This window comes from Lissotriton helveticus, chromosome 8 (genome assembly GCF_964261635.1).
Source record: "Lissotriton helveticus chromosome 8, aLisHel1.1, whole genome shotgun sequence".
Classification (NCBI taxonomy): domain Eukaryota; kingdom Metazoa; phylum Chordata; class Amphibia; order Caudata; family Salamandridae; genus Lissotriton; species Lissotriton helveticus.
This window is the reverse complement of record NC_136069.1, coordinates 1,659,074,160-1,659,099,537: the sequence shown is the minus strand read 5'-3', so window position 1 is coordinate 1,659,099,537 and position 25,378 is coordinate 1,659,074,160. Positions and strand designations below refer to the sequence as shown.

At 44.4% G+C, this 25,378-nt stretch overlaps 1 protein-coding gene across 2 annotated transcripts in view; it reads right to left on the bottom strand.

Annotated features, from left to right (window-relative positions):
* Positions 1 to 25,378, bottom strand: part of DNHD1 (dynein heavy chain domain 1) — a 659,975-nt gene that overhangs the window by 93,568 nt on the left and 541,029 nt on the right. The window contains exon 37 of one of the 2 annotated variants that reach the window (XM_078658741.1): positions 24,169 to 24,343. In XM_078658741.1, coding sequence (XP_078514867.1) covers positions 24,169 to 24,343 — 175 coding nt within the window. The remainder of the gene's footprint in view (positions 1 to 24,168; positions 24,344 to 25,378) is intronic. The other variant, XM_078658742.1, reaches the window with a different exon arrangement.

Genomic DNA, 25,378 nt, shown 5'->3' with positions numbered 1-25,378 from the left:
GAAAAGGGGAACAACCCAAGTCCCCAAAGCGGGGAGGCTTGGGTGGCACTGTAAGGAATCTGCAGCTAGATAGAGTCTCTACCAGATATTGCGTTACCGAAGGTAAGTAACTTGTTCATCTGATAGAGACTTCTAGCTGCAGAATCCTTACCATTGAATCAGATACCCGAGCAATTCCATCCCAGCGGTGGGTTGCAGACTCACATCCTAGACTAAGACTGCAGGACTGAATGGGCAAAATGTCTGTCACTGCGTACTTGCCCATCATGGCAATAATGTTTTGCAAATGTGTGCAAAGATGCCCATGTCGCTGCCTGACAGATGTCTTGAACTGGGGCACCCCAAATCAAGGCCGTAGTCACAGCCTTTCCCTGGTGGAATGGGCTCTTAGTCTTCCAGGGGGCTGCTTCCTTGCCAAAGCATAACAAATCTTGATGCAGAGAACGACGCAGCGAGAGATGGTCCTTTTCTACCCTTCCCTTCTTTGCTCCCACGTACCCCACAAAGAGTTGGTCATCCACCTGGAACTCTTTTGAGCGGTCAAGGTAGAATGACAACGTTCTTTTTGGGTCCAGTCAGTGGAGACACTCCTCTTTCCTTTGCGGAGGAGCAAAGAAGATTGGCAAAGTGATGGACTGACCCAGATGGAATGGGGTCACAACCTTTGGTAAGAAGGATGCCCTGGTGCGAAGCACCACCTTGTCCAGAAAGGACATAAGATAAGGAGGCGAGCTGAATAACACCTGCAGCTCATTTACCCTCTGAGCAGATGTAATCGCTAATAACAAGGCTGTTTTGATGGTCAACAGCTGGAGGGGACAATTGTGCAAAGGCTCAAAGGGAGCACACATTAAGTAAGTGAAGACCAACTTAAGGTCCTACTGCGACATAACAAAGGGCATGGGTGGATACAAGTGAGCCAGCCCTTTGAGTAATCTATTAACAATAGGAGAATTGAAAAGAGAGGGTTGGTCTGGCAGCCGCAAAAAAGCAGACAGTGCAGAAAAGTAACCCTTGAGAGTTCCCAAGGCAGAGCGCTGCTGGGCAAGGGTTAAAATAAACAAAAGCTTCGCCCGCTGTTTCCTGGGAACGCAACATGGTGCCGGTGTGGGACCGGGTACAGTCCGAACTGAAGTCCTGGGCCCGTATGCCCCTTAATCTGTACGGCAGGTCGGCGATCTTTAAAATGGTTGCCCTCCCGAGACTCCTATATCAGTTACAGAATCACCCATTCCCGATTTCGCCGCATTGGTTCCGGCAAGTGAACTCGGCTTTGGGCCAGTTCTTGTGGGCAGGGGGGCTGTTCGCGTGGCTCTTCGTACCTGATTTTTGTCTACCTACTGTGGGGGATTGGCCACGTCGGATATTCTATCATATTATCAGGCGTCCCACCTCCTCGTCCTCAATGAATGGTGGTACGGGGACAGAGGCGACCCGGCCTACGCCCTGGAGCGTTATTTGATGGAGCCGCACACGATCCACACTCTACTGTACTCGGCGCGGCTGAAGAGAGGATTGCCCAATGCTACGCAAGTGGTCTTTCAGGCCTGGCGCCAGGCTCTCCGCAGAATGGGGCGGTGGGGCAAACTTACTGAGGAAACTCCGCTATGGGGCTATGGCCGTCTCCCAGCGTTGGCGTCCTTACAAGGTTTCAGGGGGTGGGATTCCATTGGAATCTCGAACCTGGGCCATGTTATGCGGGGCACATCTCTTAAATCGTTTCAGGACCTCAGTCGTGAATATGACATGCCTGGGACACAGTTTTTCAGATATTTGCAGTTTCGCCATGCTATTATGCCCGCTTTGGAGGGCCTCGACTCTTTGCCCGAATTCAGCCCTATAGAAGCTAAAGTGTTCATGGGGGAACTGGAGGACAAGAAGATCTCCCGTATTTATCAGACCCTTGTGGTACACTGTTCATCGTCCCTACAACATCTGCGGGAGGTCTGGGCGGGGGACGTGGGTGATTTGGAGGAGGAGGATTGGCGGGAGGCGCTTGAGGCCCCCAGGGGAGCGGCTATTGCTGTGCGCCTGCGCTTTATTCAATTTAAATATTTACACAGGGCCTACTACACCAGGGAACGACTGTGGAAAGCAGGATTGATTGCGTCCCCCGATTGTCTGAGGTGCGGACGGGCGGTTGGCACATTCTTACACACGGTGTAGAGCTGTGATGGGTTGGCGCAGTGGTGGAGCAATGTATGGGACTGCCTGTCGGAGGTGCTGGGCTGGGAGCTCCCGCGCACCCCCAAACTAGGGCTCCTTCATGTCCTTGAGGGAGTGGGGGGTAATATCTACAAGAGACATTTGTTGTTGTTGGGCCTCACTCTTGCGAAACGGGACATAGCACAAGCCTGGAAAGACCCTCGAGCGCCTAGATTGACAGTATGGAAACAGGGCCTTGACTTTTGTATGGGATTGGAACGCCCTGTCTATGAGGCCAAAGGGTGCCCTAAGAAACATTACAAAATTTGGACAAGGTGGGCAGACTACCAGGGGATATGGCTGGAGCCGCCGCCACTGTCTAGAGATGATGAAGGGTCGGCGAGATGTGGCCAGGGGGTGATATAGTACACGATGCATTTGTTTTCTTTTCATTGCTGTTTTGCAAGGAGACATGGCAACACTGGGCAGGGCCGGGGCTTGGGGATGGGATGGGAGTTGTGGGGGGGGGGTTTCTTGGGAGGTGGGCTGTTAAGGGTCGGGGCATATATCTATATAACTTACGGATCGTAATTGCTGTTGGAATGACCTGCTTGCAGTGCCTTCGGGGCTCGGAGACCTGCGTTTATATTGTGATCTTTCAATAAAAAGAGTTTTGAAAAAAAAGAAAAAAAAAAAGAACAGAAGAAAGAGAAGCAGAAAGGTCAATGGACTTTTCTGTAGAGTATAATACAAATTATTGCCAACGGCAGGCCTATTCCGTCTTAGTGAAGTGCTGCCTGGCCGCCAGAATAACGTTACAGACTTCGGGAGGAAGGTTAAATGCTATCAACTGTCGCCCCTCAATCTCCATGCATGGAGGTGCAGAGTTGACAGGTTCGGGTGGAGAACCCTCCCCTGCTGCTACGACAGAAGATCACGCAGAAGGGGCAGCCTGATCGGAGGATCAACACTCATTCTTAGAAGCTCTGGATACCAGACTCCCCTTGCCAGTCTGGAGCCCACAAGAATGACTTGGGCCCGGTCGCTCCTGATCTTCTTCAGATCCCTGGGTGGGAGTGGTATGAGCGGAAAGCATACAATAGGCCTGAGCTTCACATACAACAAAAGGCGTCGCCGAACGATAGCCGCCTTGGAAACTAAAGTGCGCAGTACTGCTGACACTGCGCATTGTCTTCGGAGGCGAACAAATCAAACCAAGGTTCTCCCCACTGCTGAAAGAGACCTGTGCCACTTCCGACTGGAGACAGCACTCGTCATCCGCTAGGCATCGACAGCTGAGTTTGTCCGCCCTGGTGTTCAGAGAACCTGCCAGGTGTTGAACCATCAGGATTACGCTCTGCTGTTCCAGCCATGTCCAGAGACGCAGGGCCTCTCGACAAAGGGTCCACCACCCCACCCGCACTGCTAGTTGAAGTACCACACGGTGGTGTTGTTGTCCGTGAACACCTGCACGAGCTTCCCCTGACAGAGGGAAGAAAAGCTTTCAATGCCAACCGAACCGCTTGAATCTCCAACAAATTTATGTGGAGCTCCGACTCCCCCGGAGAACCAGTGTCCCCTGATCTCCACCTCTCTCAGATGGTCGCCCCATTCCAGAAGTGACGCATCTGTCACGACTGTGAGATCTGGTTGAGAAAAAGAGAGGTGTCTGCCGTTGACCCAATCGTGGTTCGTTTAACACCACTGAAGATTTTTTGCAGTTCCTTCTGAGATCTGAACCATGTCGCAGAGATTTCCCCGATGCTGTGCCCATTGGAACTTCAAGTCCCACTGCAGAGCCCGCATACACCATCTTGCGTGTCTTACCAACAGAATGCAGGAGGCCATGTGGCCCAACGCCTCAGAGTCAGTCTAACCATAATGCAGGATAGAGGCTGAAATATCAGAATCATAGCCTGAATATCCAGGACTCTCTGCTTGGGAGAATAAGCCCAAAACTGCACTGTGTCCAGAACAGCTCCGATGAAAGGGAGCGTCAGAGAAGGAGTCAGGTGTGACTTCGGCACATTTATAGAGAACCCCAGCGAATGCAGAAGGTTCGCCATAGTCTAAAGGTGGGAGACAACTGCCTGGGACGAGGATGCCTTTGATAGAGCAAGATTTCGCATATTTCGCGACTTGCTTGAGTCAGGAACCTCGAATTTGTCATAACCCGGTAATCCAATTTGTTCGTTTGACTAATTTCATTTATTTTTGGATGTGTGTGTATCATAGTGATGCTTGCCTATGTGTTTTACTAATATAAATAATCCTTGTTCATAATATGGCCGCCGCTTAGAAATTCTCTTCTGCGCATGCGTTAGTCACACTCACGTGACGTGACGTAGTTGCAATTCTGGTGGGAAAATGTGCGCATGTGTAATAGCCACAAGATGGCTGCTTAATGTATTAAACGTGGTGAGGCTTGCGCAAGATGCTCTTGTGTTATTGTCAGTTGCACTAATACATAATGGCATAGTATATTTTTTTAGTAAGAAGTATAAAGCAAACTACTCATGGTATATTGTGAAATCATTTATTTCTATGTTTTAATTTGTTTTCGCTTACTTTTCATGTACCGCGATAATGTGAGGGTCTGAGTAAAACGTGAACCATCTTGAAGGTCCCTAGTGCGCATGTCCAGTATGCTGCTGATGGCATTGACCGAGTGCCAACTGAAGGTCCCTGCCAAGACGTGCCTGGGAAGATGCACCTTCACCCAGCAAGAGAAACTAAAATGTTCTGCATTTGTTACATTTGTATAAATCCTATTGTATTCTGTAGAATAGGTCATGGGAACCCCAAATCTGCTAGGCGGTACCATAAGATGTAAATTGAGACTTGTAGAAGTTTGTTCTGATTGGTGTGTTAACCTATCCTACTTGGGGACCAATCGAAATTGGGGATTCTGACACTTTGCAACATTGGGGGGTGGTACACTGACCCGAAAACGGTATATCTAGCCTAGGTTCAGCTAGAGAAATTGTCCGACTTGTCTGAATAGCTGACCTGTCACTGACCCAACGCACTCAATAGGTGACTGAATAACAGAGCGCTGCGGAGCACTCTGTCCGAATTTGACCATAGATTCTAAAGGTTTTACTAAACCTTAAGTGCTGGTGGAGCACTTGGCTGGGGAGTTCGCTAACCCAATCGGGGTTCTGACTGATAGCTGCAGAGAGGGTGGAGCGCAGGCGTTGCTTCCAAACTGCGGGTGCTGGTCGTGTCCTGGTGGTCCTGTCCTGATCCTAATCTGGTTTTCCTGTCCTGTCCTGGGTTGTCCATTCTGCACCTGCTGTCCCATTGATGACTATCCTTCCTTGGGGTATTTCCTGTCCTTGACTGATCCGTGGCCAGGGTTGGTTTTCACACCATTCTAGGTAAATATATCGCTGAGAACTCTATACTGCACCTTCTATTTTCCGTCTTTGCTTCAATAAAGACATACTTTTGCATACGTAATTTTCCATGCTTTCCGCAAATCTACTATATGAAGAATCAAAGCATATATTTTCATAGCGTGTTCCTATGTTTCCCTATCTTTAGGGTACAATTTCTCTCCATACTGTTTATGAATCATAGATGTGGTTTATAGTTTTCTCCTGAATTCTGATTTGAAGTAATGATGCTAGAACTATAGCGTGTTCCACTTTTTACCCTTACTATAGATGTATAGGTTTCACTAGAATCTCACTCATGAAATACGTTCCAATAGTATAATTCTGGTACGTGCATAAGCTTGCCCATTTATAAGTGTTATCCTTAAGTTCCATTTTTGCTTAGCGTATTCATTTTTCCCAGATTAAAGCCTTAAATGATTGCTCTTATATTCTTCCTGTATGGTTACGTGCTTTTCGTTATTCTAATTATCGATTGCCTTTTAACTGTAAGCCTAATGCTCCCTGAAACTGAATACTAAGATAAACTTTTAAAACTTCCCAGTTGTCCGTGGTTATTTCAATGAATACAAAGTGAGATATAAAATTGGGTATTTGTATTTTTGCCTACCTTTTCCTTTCACAGCTAGCTCCCTGATCTATCGTGGTCATAGGTACCCGTAGCGGTGAATGGTAAGTCGGGTACCCTAGAATAAAAGAGGAAGGAATCAGGGTTACTGGTAGTAGATTTGTGAGGTCATCTGATTAATGTATAGGTTGAACTGAAGTTTATGGGCCCGAAAACTATATGGTGAAATTATTGATCGGGTGACCCACGATCGCTATCAGTAATTTTCTGGTAGCAGAGGTGATTGTGTTTATGCTGATATGGAAGTAAAACTATTTGCATGACTTGATCACTCACGTAAAATGTTTGCTTTGAAAAATTATGAAATGTTTTAAATTGTTTTTCTTATTATTATACTGATATATGTATTGACCCACTCGTTAGTAAAGTGTTTATATGTCTGTTGGGAATCCCCGGGGAATTGAATAGCGAGTGGTGAAGAGAATCCACTTGCTTTGAGGTCACTGGCTCTAGGAAAGTTGGTGCAGGTTAGGCAGGACTGGAAGCACTAACTAGGGTTTTCTGAATGTATTTTTGAATAAATGATAGCGACGAGATCACTGGCAAAACTTCTATTGTGAGAAAAACTTAGTGAGGATCACACCGTAAGGAGTAGCAGGTTCATCGGAACTTGGGTGATAGCAAAGGGGTTCGCTGGTGAAACTTAGTATATATCCCGGAAAGAAGTAGATAAGTCAAAAGAAGTAGTAGGTTCCCTAATGCTTGCGTGAAGGGTAGGCGGAAGAGATCTATCCGTAGTGAATGAAAAGTAAATGGAAGTAGTTTACTTGCAGTGAAACAAATCTTTCCTGTCTAGACACTTGAGTACAGTGGCGAATGTGTATTCGTTTTGTAAAATAACAAGCACTTGCACTTTTAGAGAGAAATTAAGTTTCCGTTACCTTGTGAGGGAGGGAGTCAGTTGCGGAGCTGCTCTGACGTCACTCTGTGCCGCGCTGGGATTGGTAGACGCAGCGGGTGTGTAGCGGAGCTGAAATTGTAAAGGAGGGGTGAGTGCCGAAGCGCGAGAACCTGTCTCGCGAAAAGGCCGCGCACCCATTGGTCGAGACTATTTGAATCCGTGCACTCTATTGGTTGCACGGAAATAAGAGACGCACTTGGATTGGGAGTGATTTGTAAACAAAGTCGCTCGCAGAAATCGTATGTGGCACTCGTATAGACCGCATACTAGACCTGATCCACGATATTTAGGGTTTGAGAACGATCAGTGGAAAGGGCATAAAACCGACATTATGTACGGAAATAAGAGAAAAATATCCCTTGTAAATAAGGTGAAAAATTATTTCAAAAAGGACAAACCGATTAAAACCAGAGAAGGTGTTGTCATTCCGCCGCCTAATACTCCCGCATCTTTCATGATGTTTGATAAAGGGTACCACTCGTGGGTATGGTTAGAAAATTGGGCGGAATACACCAAGGATGACGGAATTTTGGCTTTTCCGTTAGAGGGTACATTCAATGGCAGAATTTTATTTAATTTGAGAACCCGAATGAATGATTTACATCCCAGACCTAGACTAACGCAGTACGAAGCACTAGAGGAATGGGAAATCGAAGCTTTTGAAAGGGATAAGCCCCGGATGGATAAAGGGTTAACTAAATTTTATCCGAAACTGAAACAAGAGACCTGTGACAAAAAGATGAAACAGTGGAGACAGAATATGATTGTGGAAGGACTGTTTCCAATGATGCCAGTGGGTGGTCCTCATGTAGGAGAGAAGAGAACAGAAAAATGCAAACACTGGGTGCCCATTGGAGAGTCGGATGATGAGTTGTTAGATGACATGTTTATGAGAAGTCCTCCTCCTTATAATGAAGGACACCGACCTTCTAGTGAAGGGGATAATTCTCGAAGACCTCCGCCCCAGGATGAGGCCAGATCCGCAAGTGTAGGAGGGAATTGTCAAATACCTCCCTATACCGAGAGTTTAGGACCCATAGATGCAAGAGATATTTATCCTAGAATACCCGCTAGTGGAGAAGCGAGATACACACGCGAAAGAGACTTTTTTCCTAGATCTCCCTACGTAGGTGAGGCAAGACCATCCAGTTCAGGAATGCCGTTCCTAAACCCTCTATATGAGGAAGAACCAAGATCCCTAGGCACAGGAACTTTGCACCCAAGACCTAATTATGGTGAAGGACCCAGAGAGACACATCCCACTGCCCTGAGTTGTGCTCCAACTTTAACCCCACAAGTATTACATGACAATTCAGTCGAAAGGATATTGGAGGACAGAGAACGAGAGGCACTAGCTAAACAGAGAGCCGAGATAATTCAGAAGATTTCCCAGTTAAATACAAGTCCTGAAGCCTTGACAATCCCGGTAACTATTGGACCAGTGGTTCCATTGTATGGGGACCGACAGGGAAGTCCAAAAACTCCAGTTATTACCCCAGTTATAGCCCAGCCGAGATCAGAGCCCTTAATTGTAGATGACTTAACAAGTGAGTGTGAGTTTGAAGTTTCGCTAATGGATCTGCCCATTAGGGAAACAGGAAAAAGGATGCAGAAAAGACATAATCCTTTCAATACGAGGGAGATTCAAATGGAATCAACTTCGGGTACTAAGAGCGTCACGGTAGTAACTCCCGAAGAAATTGAAAGATGAAGTCGAGAACTAGAAAAACAAACTCTTCAGTCGAAACCTCTAGATCTCTACAAACTGAGAGTAGAAATAGAAGAACTTATGGCAGGAAATGTAGGATTAGACAGACTAAATACCTACTCGGAAGAAGAGCTGTTGTTTATCTGCAAGAGCCTTACTCGAAATGCCAGAGTACTCCATGAAAAACGAACTGACACTGCAGCTAGTATGGGAATAGATATCTCGAAATCAAAACCTTTGCAAAAACCGTACAGAGCAGATTTCTCAGACAAGGATCTGGAAAACCTGAACATGTCAGGGAAGAAGGCACAGGTCAAAGAATTATTGACAGTATTACAGAAATGGGGAGATGTGGACAGATGGAAAGCCAGGTGGGCCAAAAAGAAAGCGGAGGCTAGATCCAAACAAGTGACTCCTGAATTCGTTCTAAAAGAAGCTGATAAACCAGAGCAGTTATGTCCCATGCGTGAAGTGCCAGGTGGAAAATACGTGCATGTTCCATGGTCCAGACAGGATATTGTGTCCTTTACAAATGATTTCCCAAAATTACGAGAGAAACCTGTGGACTGGTACTGGCAAGTGGAAAGGTTTGTAAAAGTACAGAAATGCCTGTGGAAAGACTTGGATGGGTTCTTTGATATAGTGGTTCCTGTAGACTTATGGACCGAGTGTAAGATCGCCATAGCTTGGCCTAGTGAGGAATACCCGAGGGATCCTAACACAGGAGCACCCTCTAATGAAGTGATGAAAAAATTATGATCAGGTAATTCTACACCTAAAGCAAAAGGTGCCTGCAAAGGAAACTGATTGGACAAAAATAGATAGAACCACGCAGGAAAGGGATGAGACTGTGCACTCCTTTTATGAAAGACTGTTACAGGTGTTTAAAACGTACAGTGGTATAGATAACATCGAGATGAAGGACATGACCCACTTCATTTACAGGTTTGTAAACGGTTTAAGACCTGAAATTTGCCAATGGATCAAAGACAATAAAATCTGTTGGCAGTCTAAGAAAATAGATGAAGTCTTGCGATACGCAAAGTATTGCGAAGACGAGATGGCAGACAAACGAAAGGCTTTGAAGGAGAAGGTGATGTGGGCACAAGTAAAGTTAGCCGAGCAGCAGGAAAAGCAATTAAGTAAAATGAATAAGAATACCCAAAATCAAGGAGCTGGGGATGGAGGGAAGCCCAAGGTAAAAATGAGTAGAGAAGAAGCTAAAAAGAAATTTCCCTGTCACCAGTGCGGAGAAATCGGGCACTGGAGAGACGAGTGTCCATATTTACAGCATGATAATACCCAAACCCCTGATTTAACTCCACAGACGCAGAATGAAAAACCAAGAAAGACTCAGCATCAGGTAAAGGCAAGTCAATTGCCCCGAGCGCCAAAGCCAAATTATAAGGGAAAATCACCACAGGGTGATGACATAGAGATCTGGGGAGGCGATGAAAATAGAAATGCAGCAACTTCGCAGTTTTTGTTGAATGATACCTTTTTCTGTGACGATCAATACTGACGGGGCCTGAGAGGGGAGGACAAGGAGTGTGTTCTTGGCGCCTCCTTGCCGGTAGACCAGTCAGGGCCATACATTGAAGGAAAGGTTGATGGAAATGATGTCACCTTTCTATTGGACACTGGTGCTACCCGTTCTACTGTGAGAACAGCGGACGTTCCAAACCTACCCCTCTCGGGAGAAGCAATCCAAGTAGTGGGTGTGTCTAATCAATTGATTAGTACCCCAGTTACTGAGCCCATGGAGATCACAATAGGGAATTTTAAAGAAATGCATAGATTTGTAGTGTGTGATACCAGTCCAGTAAACTTACTGGGACGTGATTTGTTGTGCAAAATGAACTGCACCATCTTTTGCACACCAAAAGGCGTCGAAATTCAAACCCCAGACGAGGATGGCATATATAAATTAATGTTAATCAGACCTGACTCAGAAATTAAACGAATGACAATAGAAGACTTACCCGAAGAACTCCAACAGACAGTGAAACCAAAAGTATGGGACTTTACTGGAAAGGATGTAGGATTGATGGCAAATGTAGACCCCATACAAATAGCCATGAAAGAAAATGCAGTTTACCCCAATACAAAGCCATATAAAATGAGTGCCGAAGTGAGAGCAGGAGTTGCGATTGAAATACAAAAATTGCTAGAAGCAAACATCATACAAGAAGTAATGAGTAGTCCATGTAACTCACCCATAATTGGAATCAAGAAGCCTAGTGGCAAGTACAGAGTAGTGCAGGACCTGAGAAAGGTAAACAAAATTGTTGTTCCTTGCTGTCCAATTGTCCCGAACCCAGCAGTGATCCTGTATCAGATTCCCTGGGATGCTGAGTGGTTCACTGTGATAGACCTATGTCATGCATTCTTTTCGATCCCATTGCATCCAGATAGCAAATTTCTTTTCTCATTTGCTTTCGACAGTCACGTGTATGTTTGGAATTGTGTCCCCCAGGGGTACACAGAAAGCCCCTCTATCTTTAATCAGATTCTGAAAAAGTGCCTTGAATCTTTAGTCTTACCTGGAAAGTCTGTTTTGGTGCAATATATAGACGACCTCTTGGTGGCGTCCAAAAGTCATAGAGATTGTGTGATTGACACCATTGCCTTGCTGAATCACCTAGGTGAAAAGGGACATAAGGTGGCCCCTGAAAAATTGCAGTTCTGTTCAAAGTCAGTGAAATATCTGGGGCACCAGATAGAAAAAGGCATCAGAAAAGTCACCTCAGAGAGAGTCAGAATAATTCAAAAGATGCAGTTACCCCGTACTCAGAAAGAAATCAGAATGTTCCTTGGGGTTGTAGGTTACTGCAGGCAATGGATTGTGGGATTCGCAGTCCTGGCAAAGCCTTTGATAAATATGACAAAGAAAGGAGCAAAAGACCCAGTGGAGTGGGATGATGAGAGCCTAACAGCATTTTCGAAATTACGAGATTGTCTGTGTACAGCCCCTGCTTTAGGGATGCCTGACTATTCTAAAGAGTTTGCCCTGTTCTGTGACACACGTGACAATTGTGCACTGTCAGTCTTAACACAGGAGCATGGTTTGACTAGACGTCCAGTGGCATATTTTTCTGCCAATTTGGATCCAGTGGCTGCTGGATTACCCGGATGTCTGAAAGCAGTAGCTGCAACTTGCACGAGTTTAGAGCAAAGTGAATCCATTGTAATGGGACATCCTGTAACTGTGTATGTTCCTCATGCAGTTGTAATTTTACTAACCCGAACTAAGACCCAGTATCTCACCCCTAGTCGGCTGACTAAATACGAGAGGATTCTCGTGGGTGCTGCAAATGTAGTCATTACTCGGTGTAATATCCTGAATCCAGCCACCTTACTCCCTGACTCAATGATTGTAGAAGCAGAGGGAGAAAATGAGCATGACTGCATTGACCTGACAGAATTCAGTACTAAACCCCGTCCAGACATTAAAGAAATACCTTTGCCTGTTAATGATGAGGAGCTGTATGTAGATGGCTCATGTATGAGACACGAACTAGTGGGCCTAAGTGCTGCTTATGCTGTAGTCGCTTTGGACAGCATTAAAGAAGCATCCTGTTTATATGGAGTAAAGTCTGCACAAGTAGCCGAATTGATTGCATTGATAAGAGCATGCAAAATTGGGAAAAACAAAAGAATAACAGTATATACTGATAGCCAGTACTGTTATTGGGTTGTGCATGACTTCGGCCAATTGTGGCTACAAAGGGAATTTTTGACTTCATCAGGTACACCCATTCGAAATGGGAAGGTGGTACAAGATTTACTGGAGGCAATCCAATTACCAAAAGAATTGGCAGTGGTCAAATGTGCTGCTCATAAAAAGGGCCTTGACTCTGTATCTTTGGGAAATAATTTTGCTGATGAAGTGGCCAGACATTGTGCAAAAAATCGCATGTCTGTGAATATTAAACTGGGGGGACTTGGAAACAGCTGCCAACTTATGGTGTTTGAAGAGGTGCCTACCTGGGATGAGGTGAGAGATTGGCAGCATGCTGTGCCATCGGAAGAGAAAGAAAAATGGAGGAAACTTGGTTGTAGACCAAGAAGTGAGGATGGTGTCGTTGTGGGCCCAAATGGTATGCCTGTGTTGCCTAGACATCTGCTTGCTTCTATGGCCAGACTGATACATGGAAATTCACACACTGGTAGGGACGCCATGGTTCTGGTTTTCCAACAAACATGGTACAATCCGAAGTTCAGGAAGGTAGCAGAATCACTCTGCCAAAGGTGCTTGACATGTCAGCAGTTCAACGCTGGCAAAAGAACAGTAGTTGAACTGGGGAAAATTGGGAAGTCAGGAGGTCCCTTTGTGAGAATACAGATTGACTTCATCGCCATGCCTCGTTGTGAGGGAAAAAGATATGTCCTTGTCATTGTCTGCCTGTTTTCAAAATGGGTGGATGCCTACCCTACCAAACAGAGTGACGCCATAACAGTAGCCAAATTGTTATTGCAAGAATTGATACCTAGGTTTGGGGTTCCAGTCACTATTGAATCAGATAGAGGCAAACATTTTCAGAATGAGGTAATCGATCAGCTCTGTAAAGCATTCCAGATCACACAAAAACTGCACTGTGCATATCGTCCAGAGGCTTCTGGAGTAGTAGAGCAAATAAATGGCACTATAAAATCAAGATTAGCAAAGATGTGTGACTCTACTGGCATGAACTGGATAAATGCCTTGCCTCTTGTTCTGATGGGACTCAGAAGTATTCCAGACCGAAAAACAGGCCTGAGCCCTCATGAAATCCTGATGGGAAGAGTGATGAGACAAGCATGGGTACCAGGATACAAACTGTTAAACATTTCTGATGATTCGGTACTTGAGTACTGCAAGCAACTAGGTGACCAAGTGCGTTCTATCTCTCGCCAGATTGGGGAAGACGCCGTCGCCAATCCAACAACTCCAGTCCACAAATTGGTCCCTGGTGACTGGGTCAGAATCAAGAAACATACTCGTTCGAGTTGCCTTGCACCTAGGTGGGGAGAAAAGCGCCAAATAATACTGGTGACCACGACAGCGGTGAAGTGTGCCGGCGTTCCAAAGTGGATCCATGCCAGCCATACACAGAAGGTGATTCCAGACGAGAAAAAGGGCGCTGAAGGTTGTCCAGCTGAGGGGTCTGCTGACGTTGGTCCTGAAGTAGCTGATGACGAACAACCAAGCACCACCCAAGATGATTGGATACCCATAATCGACCTAACCGAAGACCCAATCAGAACAAGAGAGCGAACCCACGAAGATAGAGAGTGGAATATAGAGGAAGAGATAGGCACAGGCGAAGACCCTCAGATCATTGAGATTCACGTCAAATCTGAGGAAGAAGAGGAAGGTCAGACAGGGACAGAACAGGTGATTGATACACCTCCACAAACTCCTGAAACTGAAAAGGGACAGACTAGAACTAGTACAAAAGTTTGAGCAGAAGAAAATCAAGAGATCGAAGTGATTGAACAGGATCAGATAGAAATAGAAGAACATGTTCAGGACTCATAAATAGAGACATTCGAAAGCCAAAACAAAAATTCTCCTGAACCAGGCCAGCTTAGTAACCAGGCAGAAGAAACAGATACAAGACCTGGAACTAGTCAGACAGGAAGGGAAGAATCAGAAGTGCCACAAACAAACGAAAATAAAAGACCATTAGAAGAAAGCCAAATCACAGTGCCAGCTAAAAGACTAAAGAAAAAGAAAAATATTGAACCAGGATATATTAAGAAACTGAGACTGAGAATAAAAACAGTAGAAGAAAAGCTTGCAGAAATAAGGAAAAGTCCCCGTATTACAGAACAAACTGGAGAAAGCTCCAAAAGAAGGAGTGATCGAATAAAAAGACTGAATGAGAAATACCAAGATCCTGAATGGACATACCTAATTTTGGAAGAGTTAGAAGAACTTGATATTACTGACGAAAGTGACGAAGAACAGGTTACTGATCTGTCTGCCGAAGAAGACGAACCAACCTGAAGTTGTGCAGGGTAAGCTACCTGTGCAGAGTTACAAAGAGGGGTTGAGAAATCTTCTTCTGAACGAAAATGTCTGATTCAAATGGGAATGGAAGGCCTGGACGCAATTGTTGCAAAACATGCTGCAAAGTATGTATATGTAGTATAGCTATAGTGATAATAATATGGATAGGAATAACAGTTTTTATTCCTTTTATGGTGAGCAAAAATACTAATATTGACCCTACTCAGACTGTGACCACTGACACTGAAGAACTGACAACACGAAATGTAGAAAGACGTGAAAAAGCACTCAGACAAACAAAACGAGACTTAGAAGCATCAGATGAGGAAGGACTACATTATCATGGAGTTAAAAACCAGACACAATTAAATGTTTTCGCTAATCTTTTAGTGCATTATGTAGAAACCATGGAAATAGAAGACTGCTATGTCTGCATGAAGCTACCTACTTCTGTAGCTGAAGGCGTGACTTATCATCACCTACCCTTGACTTATGGAATTTCCTGTAGTATTTTAGCAAGCTTATTTTACAAAAGAGGACCGTTACAGTACTACTACTCTAACGCAGACGTAATATTTTCTGAACTTCCTATACGTGGAAATCTAAATCCTGGACATACAAAAGTGACGTTACACGTTATATGGGAGAATACTTTCTGACTATAGGTACCATAGACTTAAATGAAGCACACAGAGACAACTTGACCTGTTCATTACATGAACAAGAGAAAATATTTTTAAACATGGCAGAGAAAAGAAGGGAGAGTTTCCAAAGAAAGGCAAATGACAAGAGACAGAAAACTCCTAAATGGGCTGAAAATATGGAAAGCATCTCAAATGGTGGGGCTGGTCCTGCTTTGTTGCTGGATTTCGAAAGGAAAGGGAAACTCTGTCTTCACCGCGAAAGAACTAGTTATTATAATAACATTTTCATTGGTTCCAGTCAATGTGAACACAATTACAAGGTAATTGGAGGTTGGGGTTTCAAAAATGGGTCAGAACCTGTGTTTCCCGGAATTTATTATATATGTGGAAACAAGGCTTATTTCAAATTGCCGGATCACTGGTATGGAAGCTGCTACTTTGGCATTGTCTTCCCGAAAATATACCATGTGAATAAAATTGCTGGAAGCAATGAAAACACTAATGGCTTAGTGCGTAGTAAAAGAGAAAGCGTAGGTGAAATAATGGGTAGTATTTTTAGTGCACTGATACCTGGAGTGGGAGTGGTTCTGAACACACACAGAATTTGCAAATTATCCACAATAGTGGATGTGCTGTCTACTGACACAGCTCATGGATTTCTATTGGTCAATACCGAAATGGTTGCGATCAGATCAATGGTTTTACAGAACAGACTTGCGCTTGACACCTTATTAGCAAAAGAGGGTGGAGTCTGCCGGATGCTGAAAGCGCAACATTGTTGCACTTACATACCGGTCAAAAGTGTACAGATCAAAAAATATGTGAAAAACATTACTAATTTGGAAAAGGAACTCAAACCACTGGAGGTTGATAGTGCCTGGAAGAGACTCGTTTGATGGTCTCTCCAATATAGGTCATTTGTTTGCTAATTTAGGTATAGGTTTATTGTTTAAGGTACTGATGCCAATTGGAGTGATAGGTTTCATCATATTCCTCATATTTGTCTGTTGTAAATGTCGCAAACACACAAAGAAGTACACCATGAATCGAAGAGGTGTGAAACGGAGTGTGGATGAGCTTGAATTGGAAGACTTAAATAATAAGATTTACAAAAAAGCGAAACATTCTCACCCTGATAAAGATGTGAAAGAGAAATTGAATCGAATGTTGGAAGAGATGGAGATGTACAAAGTGTGAGAAAAGTTGGCATCTGGTTCCATTAGATTGTGATGATAGTAAATATCATCAAAGAGGGGATTGATAGAGCAAGATTTCGCATATTTCGCGACTTGCTTGAGTCAGGAACCTCGAATTTGTCATAACCCGGTAATCCAATTTGTTCGTTTTACTAATTTCATTTATTTTTGGATGTGTGTGTATCATAGTGACGCTTGCCTATGTGTTTTACTAATATAAATAATCCTTGTTCATAATATGGCCGGCGCTTAGAAATTCTCTTCTGCGCATGCGTTAGTCACACTCACGTGACGTGACGTAGTTGCAATTCTGGTGGGAAAATGTGCGCATGCTTAATAGCCACAAGATGGCTGCTTAATGTATTAAACGAGGTGAGGCTTGCGCAAGATGCTCTTGTGTTATTGTCAGTTGCACTAATACATAATGGCATAGTATATTTTTTTAGTAAGAAGTATAAAGCAAACTACTCATGGTATATTGTGAAATCATTTATTTCTATGTTTTAATTTGTTTTCGCTTACTTTTCATGTACCGCGATAATGTGAGGGTCTGAGTAAAACGTGAACCATCTTGAAGGTCCCTAGTGCGCATGTCCACTATGCTGCTGATGGCATTGACCGAGTGCCAACTGAAGGTCCCTGCCAAGACGTGCCTGGGAAGATGCACCTTCACCCAGCAAGAGAAACTAAAATGTTCTGCATTTGTTACATTTGTATAAATCCTATTGTATTCTGTAGAATAGGTCATGGGAACCCCAAATCTGCTAGGCGGTACCATAAGATGTAAATTGAGACTTGTAGAAGTTTGTTCTGATTGGTGTGTTAACCTATCCTACTTGGGGACCAATCGAAATTGGGGATTCTGACACTTTGCAACATTGGGGGGTGGTACACTGACCCGAAAACGGTATATCTAGCCTAGGTTCAGCTAGAGAAATTGTCCGACTTGTCTGAATAGCTGACCTGTCACTGACCCAACGCACTCAATAGGTGACTGAATAACAGAGCGCTGCGGAGCACTCTGTCCGAATTTGACCATAGATTCTAAAGGTTTTACTAAACCTTAAGTGCTGGCGGAGCACTTGGCTGGGGAGTTCGCTAACCCAATCGGGGTTCTGACTGATAGCTGCAGAGAGGGTGGAGCGCAGGCGTTGCTTCCAAACTGCGGGTGCTGGTCGTGTCCTGGTGGTCCTGTCCTGATCCTAATCTGGTTTTCCTGTCCTGTCCTGGGTTGTCCATTCTGCACCTGCTGTCCCATTGATGACTATCCTTCCTTGGGGTATTTCCTGTCCTTGACTGATCCGTGGCCAGGGTTGGTTTTCACACCATTCTAGGTAAATATATCGCTGAGAACTCTATACTGCACCTTCTATTTTCCGTCTTTGCTTCAATAAAGACATACTTTTGCATACGTAATTCTCCATGCTTTCCGTAAATCTACTATATGAAGAGTCAAAGCATATATTTTCATAGCGTGTTCCTATGTTTCCCTATCTTTAGGGTACAATTTCTCTCCATACTGTTTATGAATCATAGATGTGGTTTATAGTTTTCTCCTGAATTCTGATTTGAAGTAATGATGCTAGAACTATAGCGTGTTCCACTTTTTACCCTTCCTATAGATGTATAGGTTTCCCTAGAATCTCACTCATGAAATACGTTCCAATAGTATAATTCTGGTACGTGCATAAGCTTGCCCATTTATAAGTGTTATCCTTAAGTTCCATTTTTGCTTAGCGTATTCATTTTTCCCAGATTAAAGCCTTAAATGATTGCTCTTATATTCTTCCTGTATGGTTATGTGCTTTTCGTTATTCTAATTATCGATTGCCTTTTAACTGTAAGCCTAATGCTCCCTGAAACTGAATACTAAGATAAACTTTTAAAACTTCCCAGTTGTCCGTGGTTATTTCAATGAATACAAAGTGAGATATAAAATTGGGTATTTGTATTTTTGCCTACCTTTTCCTTTCACAGCTAGCTCCCTGATCTATCGTGGTCATAGGTACCCGTAGCGGTGGATGGTAAGTCGGGTACCCTAGAATAAAAGAGGAAGGAATCAGGGTTACAGGTAGTAGATTTGTGAGGTCATCTGATTAATGTATAGGTTGAACTGAAATTTATGGGCCCGAAAACTATATGGTGAAATTATTGATCGGGTGACCCACGATCTCTATCACCTTCAATAGCCAATCTTTGAGGTAGGGGAAGACCGACAGCCCTAACCTGTGCAGATGAGCTGCAACCACCTCCATCACCTTGGTGAACAACTGAGGGGCATTGGTAAGGTCGAAAGGGAGCACGGTAAACTGAAAGTACTCACGGCCTACCTTGAACTGCAGGTAATGCCTGTGGCCAATCAGGATGGGAATGTGAAAATACACATCCTGCCGGTCCAACGCTACCATCTAGTCTTCCTGGTCTAGGGCAGATAAGACCTGAGCCAGAGTGAGTATTTTTAATTTCTCCTTTTTGAGTAAGAGATTGATGGTCTAAAGATCTAAAATGGGCCATAGCCCCTTGTTCTTCTTTGAAATCAGAAAGCAGTGGGAATAACAGCCACTGCCTACTTCTGAACCTGGGACCCTTTCTATAGCTCCCTGGCCAAAAGAGCCATAACTTCCTCTTGGAGCAACTTTAATTGATCCTCCATCAGTCGTTCCTGACTTAGAAGATAGTAGGAGGAAAAGAAAGGAAGGGTAGAGAATTTCCTGGACAATCTGCAAGACCCACTTGTCCGATGTTATGGATCTCCAGTGGGGGAGATGATGATGAATTCTACCACCAACTGGAGTAGTGTAGTCCCACAGAATCAGCGGAGGAGTGCTTGGAGGCTGTGGCTGCTGGGGGCAGTATGGCAGGCATCAGACTGGGTCTGGGAATTCCTGAGCAGTACCTCTTTTGTGCCGGTAGGTGACGTCCTTTGGCACTGCACCGAAAATGACATGAGTGGTGCTTATACAGACACCGCCCCAACATGATGACATCAGTTTCTTTTTGTGACTTTTCTGCACCAGAGGCACAGAACCACGTAAAATGCTGATAGATCAGTGTGCAGACTCCAAAGACCTACAAGGGTCACCCTATGCAGAGACATCCATTTGCAGAGCGGGAAGGATGGGAGGGTCGATAAGAAATCTGCAGCTAGATAGTTTTCACTGGATGCGACATTACCAAAGGTAAGTAACTTCTTTATCTGATAAAGAATTAATACTGCAGATTACTTACCTTAGAATGGATACCCAAGCATTACCTTCCCAGAGGAGGTTTTGCAGTCAGATTTAGACCAGGAAGTACCCAGAGGGCTGAACAGGTAAAGTAGAGACTATCTAGCCGCAGATTCCTTACCTTTGAATTTTCCTCGTGTCAGACAGGATGTGGAAGATTTTTCAAGCACCACTTTTGCCTGCTGGTAGGTGGCATGGAGTGGCTCCGCGTGCATCTTTGGCATTGTCCACACCGGAGTGACATTGCAGATCCTATATAGGCGCCACCAGGCATGCTGACATCAGTTACTTTTTCACAAAAGCGCTGTGCCATGAAGTGCACTGACACTGGTTTCTCCAAACTAGGGCCATGAAAGCGATCAGCCCTGACCCTAGAAATCTGTCCGCAGAGCTGGAAGGATGGGTGAGTCAGTAAGGAATCTGTGGCTAGATATAGTCTCTACCAGATAAGGCATTACCGAAGATAAGTAACTTGTTCATCTGATAGACTTCTAGCCACAGTTTCCTGACCTTTGAATGGATATCCAAGCAATACCATCCACAGAGGTGGGTCTTCGGACAAATTTAAACTAGGAAGTCCTGCAGGACTGAATGTGCGAAGTGCCCCTCCCTGTTGACCTGACTATCCAGGCAATAATGTTTAATAAACGTGTGCAGGGATGCCACGTTGCTGACTAACAGATATCCAGGACCGGAACCTTGCATGCCAACGCAGTGGTGCCAGCCTTAGCTCTTGTGGAATGAGCTCATAAGACTTCAGGAGGCTGCCTCTTTGCCGGTGCGTAGGAAATCCTAATGCAGAGTAAGACTGATCAGAAGATGGTGTGGTGCTGCGCTTCCTGACTTTTTTTTGCACCAACCAACCCCCCAAAGAGTTGGTCATCCAATCAGAACTCTCGTGTGAGGTTAAGGTAGATCAACAATGCTCTTTTTTGGTCCAGGCGGTGGAGTTGCTCATCTTCCTTGGGAGGATGTGGAGGAGCATTGAAGGTGGGCAAAGTGACAAACTGGCCCACATGAAATTGTGTGACCACTTTTGGAAAGAAAGAGGCCATAGTGCGAAGCACCAGTTTGTCAGGGTAAAGTGTGAAAAAGGGAGGCTTGGTTAACAAAGCCTGCAGCTCGCTCACCCTTCGGGCAGATGTAATTGCCAAGAAGGAAGGCTGTGTTAATTGTGAACAACCAGAGAGGACAATTGTGAAGAGGCTCAAAAGGAACACGCATCAAGAATGTGAAGATCAAATTAAGGTCTCACTGAGGCGTAATAGAAGGAAAAGGGGAAACATATGTACAAGTCCCTTCAAAAATGTATTTACAATGACTTTCAGAGGAAGTGAATCTGAGTTACATTGCTGAGGTCCCTCCCCCCCCTTTTGGGCATTCAAATTTGAGGAGACAAAGAGTTAAAGACTCGTTCAGTCTTTATTGGATGTGGGAGGATAGGAAAGTTACAGCAGATTTGTCCGGTTTAGTTTACGGGTAAAGCAGCTTGGTATGAAAAGACGGCCCAATACCAGGAGGCAGAGACACTGCTGGCAGGGACTGGTCATATCTCAATCAAAGCTATCTAATAAACAATATGTTTTGAGACAATACACAGTGCACATCGATTAACCTCATTACGTGGAATGTAAGGGGGCTAAAATGGTTTGTAAAGAGACAGAGAGTGCTCTCATATCTCCAATGCTACAAGACTGGACCAGCATTTACCCCAACAAACGCACCTCACTGATTCCGATGAGACAAAAGTGGAATAAACTGGAGGGACAAACACACTCAGCCATATACTTAGCATATGCTCGTATGGCCTCCATTTAGATATCACTGGGTATTTCACTCCAGACAGAATACACCGAGGTGGATGCAGAGGGGATATACAGATTTATTTATGGCTTATTAGATGGTAGAGCGCTGTCACTCATTAACATATATAGCCCCTAATACTCATAACTGAGCTTTCTATCGAGAGATCATGGAGATGGTATTACCATTCCTTGACCTCCCTTTCATATGGGCAATTGATTTTAATTGCATGTTTGATGGGGACAGAGCTACTCCCCAATGAAAGAAATTCTAAATATTATGGGGTGTGGAGATAGCTGTGAAAAAGACTATTCCTATCATTCAATCACACACAACACATACAGCAAATTAGATCACACACTCGTCTCTTCTGAATTATCAAATAGGATGCAGGAGGTGTTACCAGAACAGGTTCTTATCAGAGGGATCCAGGTGCTAAGAGACCATTAACCATGAGAAACACTGGTAGCAAAATTATTTATAAGGTACCAGCTAATAGGCTCCAGAGGGAGGTCCCTGTCCTGGTGCAAGAAGATCAATGTGGCCTTGTTTCTGTGCACAATACTCCTATGAGTGTTGGCAGACTCACACATGTAATACAGCATCCAATTACAAATGTGGAGGGGTCTGCAGTGGCAGCAGTGAACCTGAAAAACATTTGACACATTGGATTGGTCTTGTCGGACGGTAGTGTTGCAGCACACAGGATTTGGGATGGATCCAGATGCTGTATACCAGACTCGTGGCAAGGGTCAAATCTGGTGGGAAGGTCTCTTAGAGGTGGAGGGTGAAGCGTTAGAGAGCAAGTGGGGGCGTCCACTCTCCCCACTGCTCTTTGTCCTCACAGTGAAACTACAGTGATACAACTTAGAAGGTCACTACAAACATGGGGAATAACATATATGGCCTACTTTAGAAAGTAACTCTGTCCCAAACATGATGATTGTCCGTCCACTGTATTACAAATGCCATAGGATAAAATGCAATTGTAATACAGCAGACGGGATATATGTCACCATTGTGATGGAGTAGCCCATTCACGAACTCTAAATGAGGCCAATAGTCTCTCTGTATTTGGATGACACTCGTATTACCTAAGATGGCCCAGAGATTCAGTCCCAGTACTACTAAAAGCACTGGACAGGTTCAGAGATGTCTCTGGCCTGAAAATGATCCTCTGTATTATTCCCACTGAGGGCTTGACTGAGTCATTAAAAATTTGCCAGACTTAAATGTCACCTGGGAAGAGAGATTGGGGATGATGGCAGCACACATCCTGGGGAAACAATATGATTACAATATGGGCAGAGTGCTGGATAGATTAAAGGCTTCAGGGCAGCCTTTGAAATTCTCTTCCACTCTGTATAGTGGGCAGGGGTGACATAGCAAACATGATAGTCCTGCCTTGTTGTTTATAAGTATTGCAGAACTCCATGTGTCCAGGCGTTCGATAACATAATGATATTCCTTGTGTGGGCTGTGAAGAGACGCAGGATGTCTTTGGGAGCAATAAAACTAGACCTGGAGGACAGGAGACAGGGTATATCAGATCTGAAATTGCATTATACAGCTAGACACCTACAGCATACAGCCAAGTGGTTCAATGAGGTAGATACCTGGGAGAAGAGCTTGACACATGGTGGTCTCCTATGGTGAGCAGCTCATAAAGGGAGGGAATACACTGAGCTGTCATCCCTATATTTAAGGATCCTGTATATTTCAGTTATTCCTGGATTGTGGGCAGTGTTGCTGAACATTGTGGATCCTTACCTACAGTGGTGGGAGCTTGTCACTATTACCGATCACATGCCTATCTTAGTCTGTTCTGGTACATATTCTTTGGTGTGAGTGTGTGTATATTTTAGAGCACGCTTGTGCATGCCACCTGATTGTTGTGTATATTCTTAGATGCTTGTGGGCTTTGGTGAGTGCTTGTGCCTTTAGTTGGGCGCTTGTGAATGTCAGTTAGTGCTTGCGTATATTTGGATATTGGTGGGTGTTTGTAGATGTTGGTGAATTTCTTGTGGATGTTGGAAGGCGGCACTGGATATTGGTGATTCTGGTGGATGCAGTTAGAGGCTTAGAGGCTTTCTGGTGGTTGTAACTAAGAGCATGTGGTTTTTATTGGCTGGCAGTGGAGGATAAGAGTTATCAGCAGCTGGTTATTAGTGGCTCATATCGTTCCTAGTTAGGTGCCTGCGATTGTTAGTGGAGGGCACTTGGTTTCAGTGGGTAAGGGTGCTTTCATATGATTTCTGTGCTTATCATGGGCTGGCCTGTGGTTTCAGTGGATGTTTGAGGTTTGTAACCTGTCAATGTTAGTGAGATTTAGTAGACGCTAGTTGGTGCCTTTTGTCTGAAGTGTATGATTGTGTTTTGAGCATCTGTTTATGGCTGTTAGGGGGTGCTCTTGGTAGCTGGTGGATCTCTGTATTTGTGATTGGGAGTCTGTGATTGATAGTGGATTTGTGCGGGTGGTTTTGCACACCTGTAGGCATGAGATCACGGATTTATCTTTCTCACCCTCACATGTTTCCAGCAGCTCCCTCAAGTGGCTGGTAGCCTCCTGGCCCCAGTGGTCCAACAGGTGGCAGTTGTTAAGGACCAGCCAGTGTCCTTTTGCCTTCCCTTTCTGGAAGGCTTTCGGCAACTCAGCTTCGGAATCTGGAGATCCAAAGGACAGAACTCTGAGTTTGTCCTGAGTGAGAAAATGTGAGAGCCGGAATTAGCAGGGTGCAACCGGTACAGCTGAGCAAAGCAGTGTGATAAATAAAAGTAAGTTCAAAACACATGTATATATATCAACAGAGAATAAAGTATACACGCAAAATAATGTGTGACTGAATATGATGTCCATAAGAATCAACAACAATTTACAGAGATTGCAAAGCGAAGAATGTTGTTAAAAAAAAGGGGAGCTGTTGACTGAGTTATATAAGAGCTACTCTCCACATCTGAGGGTTTCCTACACTTTAGTATGTTTTTCCTTATTATGTTAACTTATAATACTGGATATTAAAGTTTCCATGTACAGTAATGCACATGATCATTATCTTCTGTTTGTTAAAGATATGAGCTTGCAGTCTCAAATGTGTGTGGACACACTACATGGCTCCCCTGCTAGGAATAGTTTGCTAACATTGTTCCCTCCTTCAGAGCACTTTAGAGCAGAGACTTTATAAGGCATGGGCAAAGTTGGCTCTGGACCAGGGCCCCCACTTTTCTAGGTGGCCCATTATTAAGCTTTCAGGACAGTTCTGGACTGTGGCATAACACACAAATAATGGGGCCCTCTGCACAATATGAAAGGGTCTCCCAAGTCTTTAATATCTCATAAATATTCAAAGGCTTTGCACTGAATCGAGGCCCCTGAAGGACTGGGGACCCCTTAAAGGATTGGGGGCCAACAAAGAGGGTTGTCAATGATCAGCTCATAGTTGCTGATGGAGTGAATGAGCTGGAAAGGGATAACAAATTCAGAGTTTATCTGAGTAGTAGGCCCCAAATTATGTTTGCCCCGGGTCCCCCAAAATCCTTAAGATGTCACTGAATTTGAGAAAGGATAGATTACATAACCTATTCGCCTACAATCTGTTCTTACACAATCAGAGACTATCACTACTTCCCCCAAAGATAAGTAATCCAAAGAGCAGAAGAACCCACTCAATGGCGCCTCACCCTCTGTGGTGTTGCTTCCAACCCCAGGGGAGGAGTTCTGACATCCAACACCACT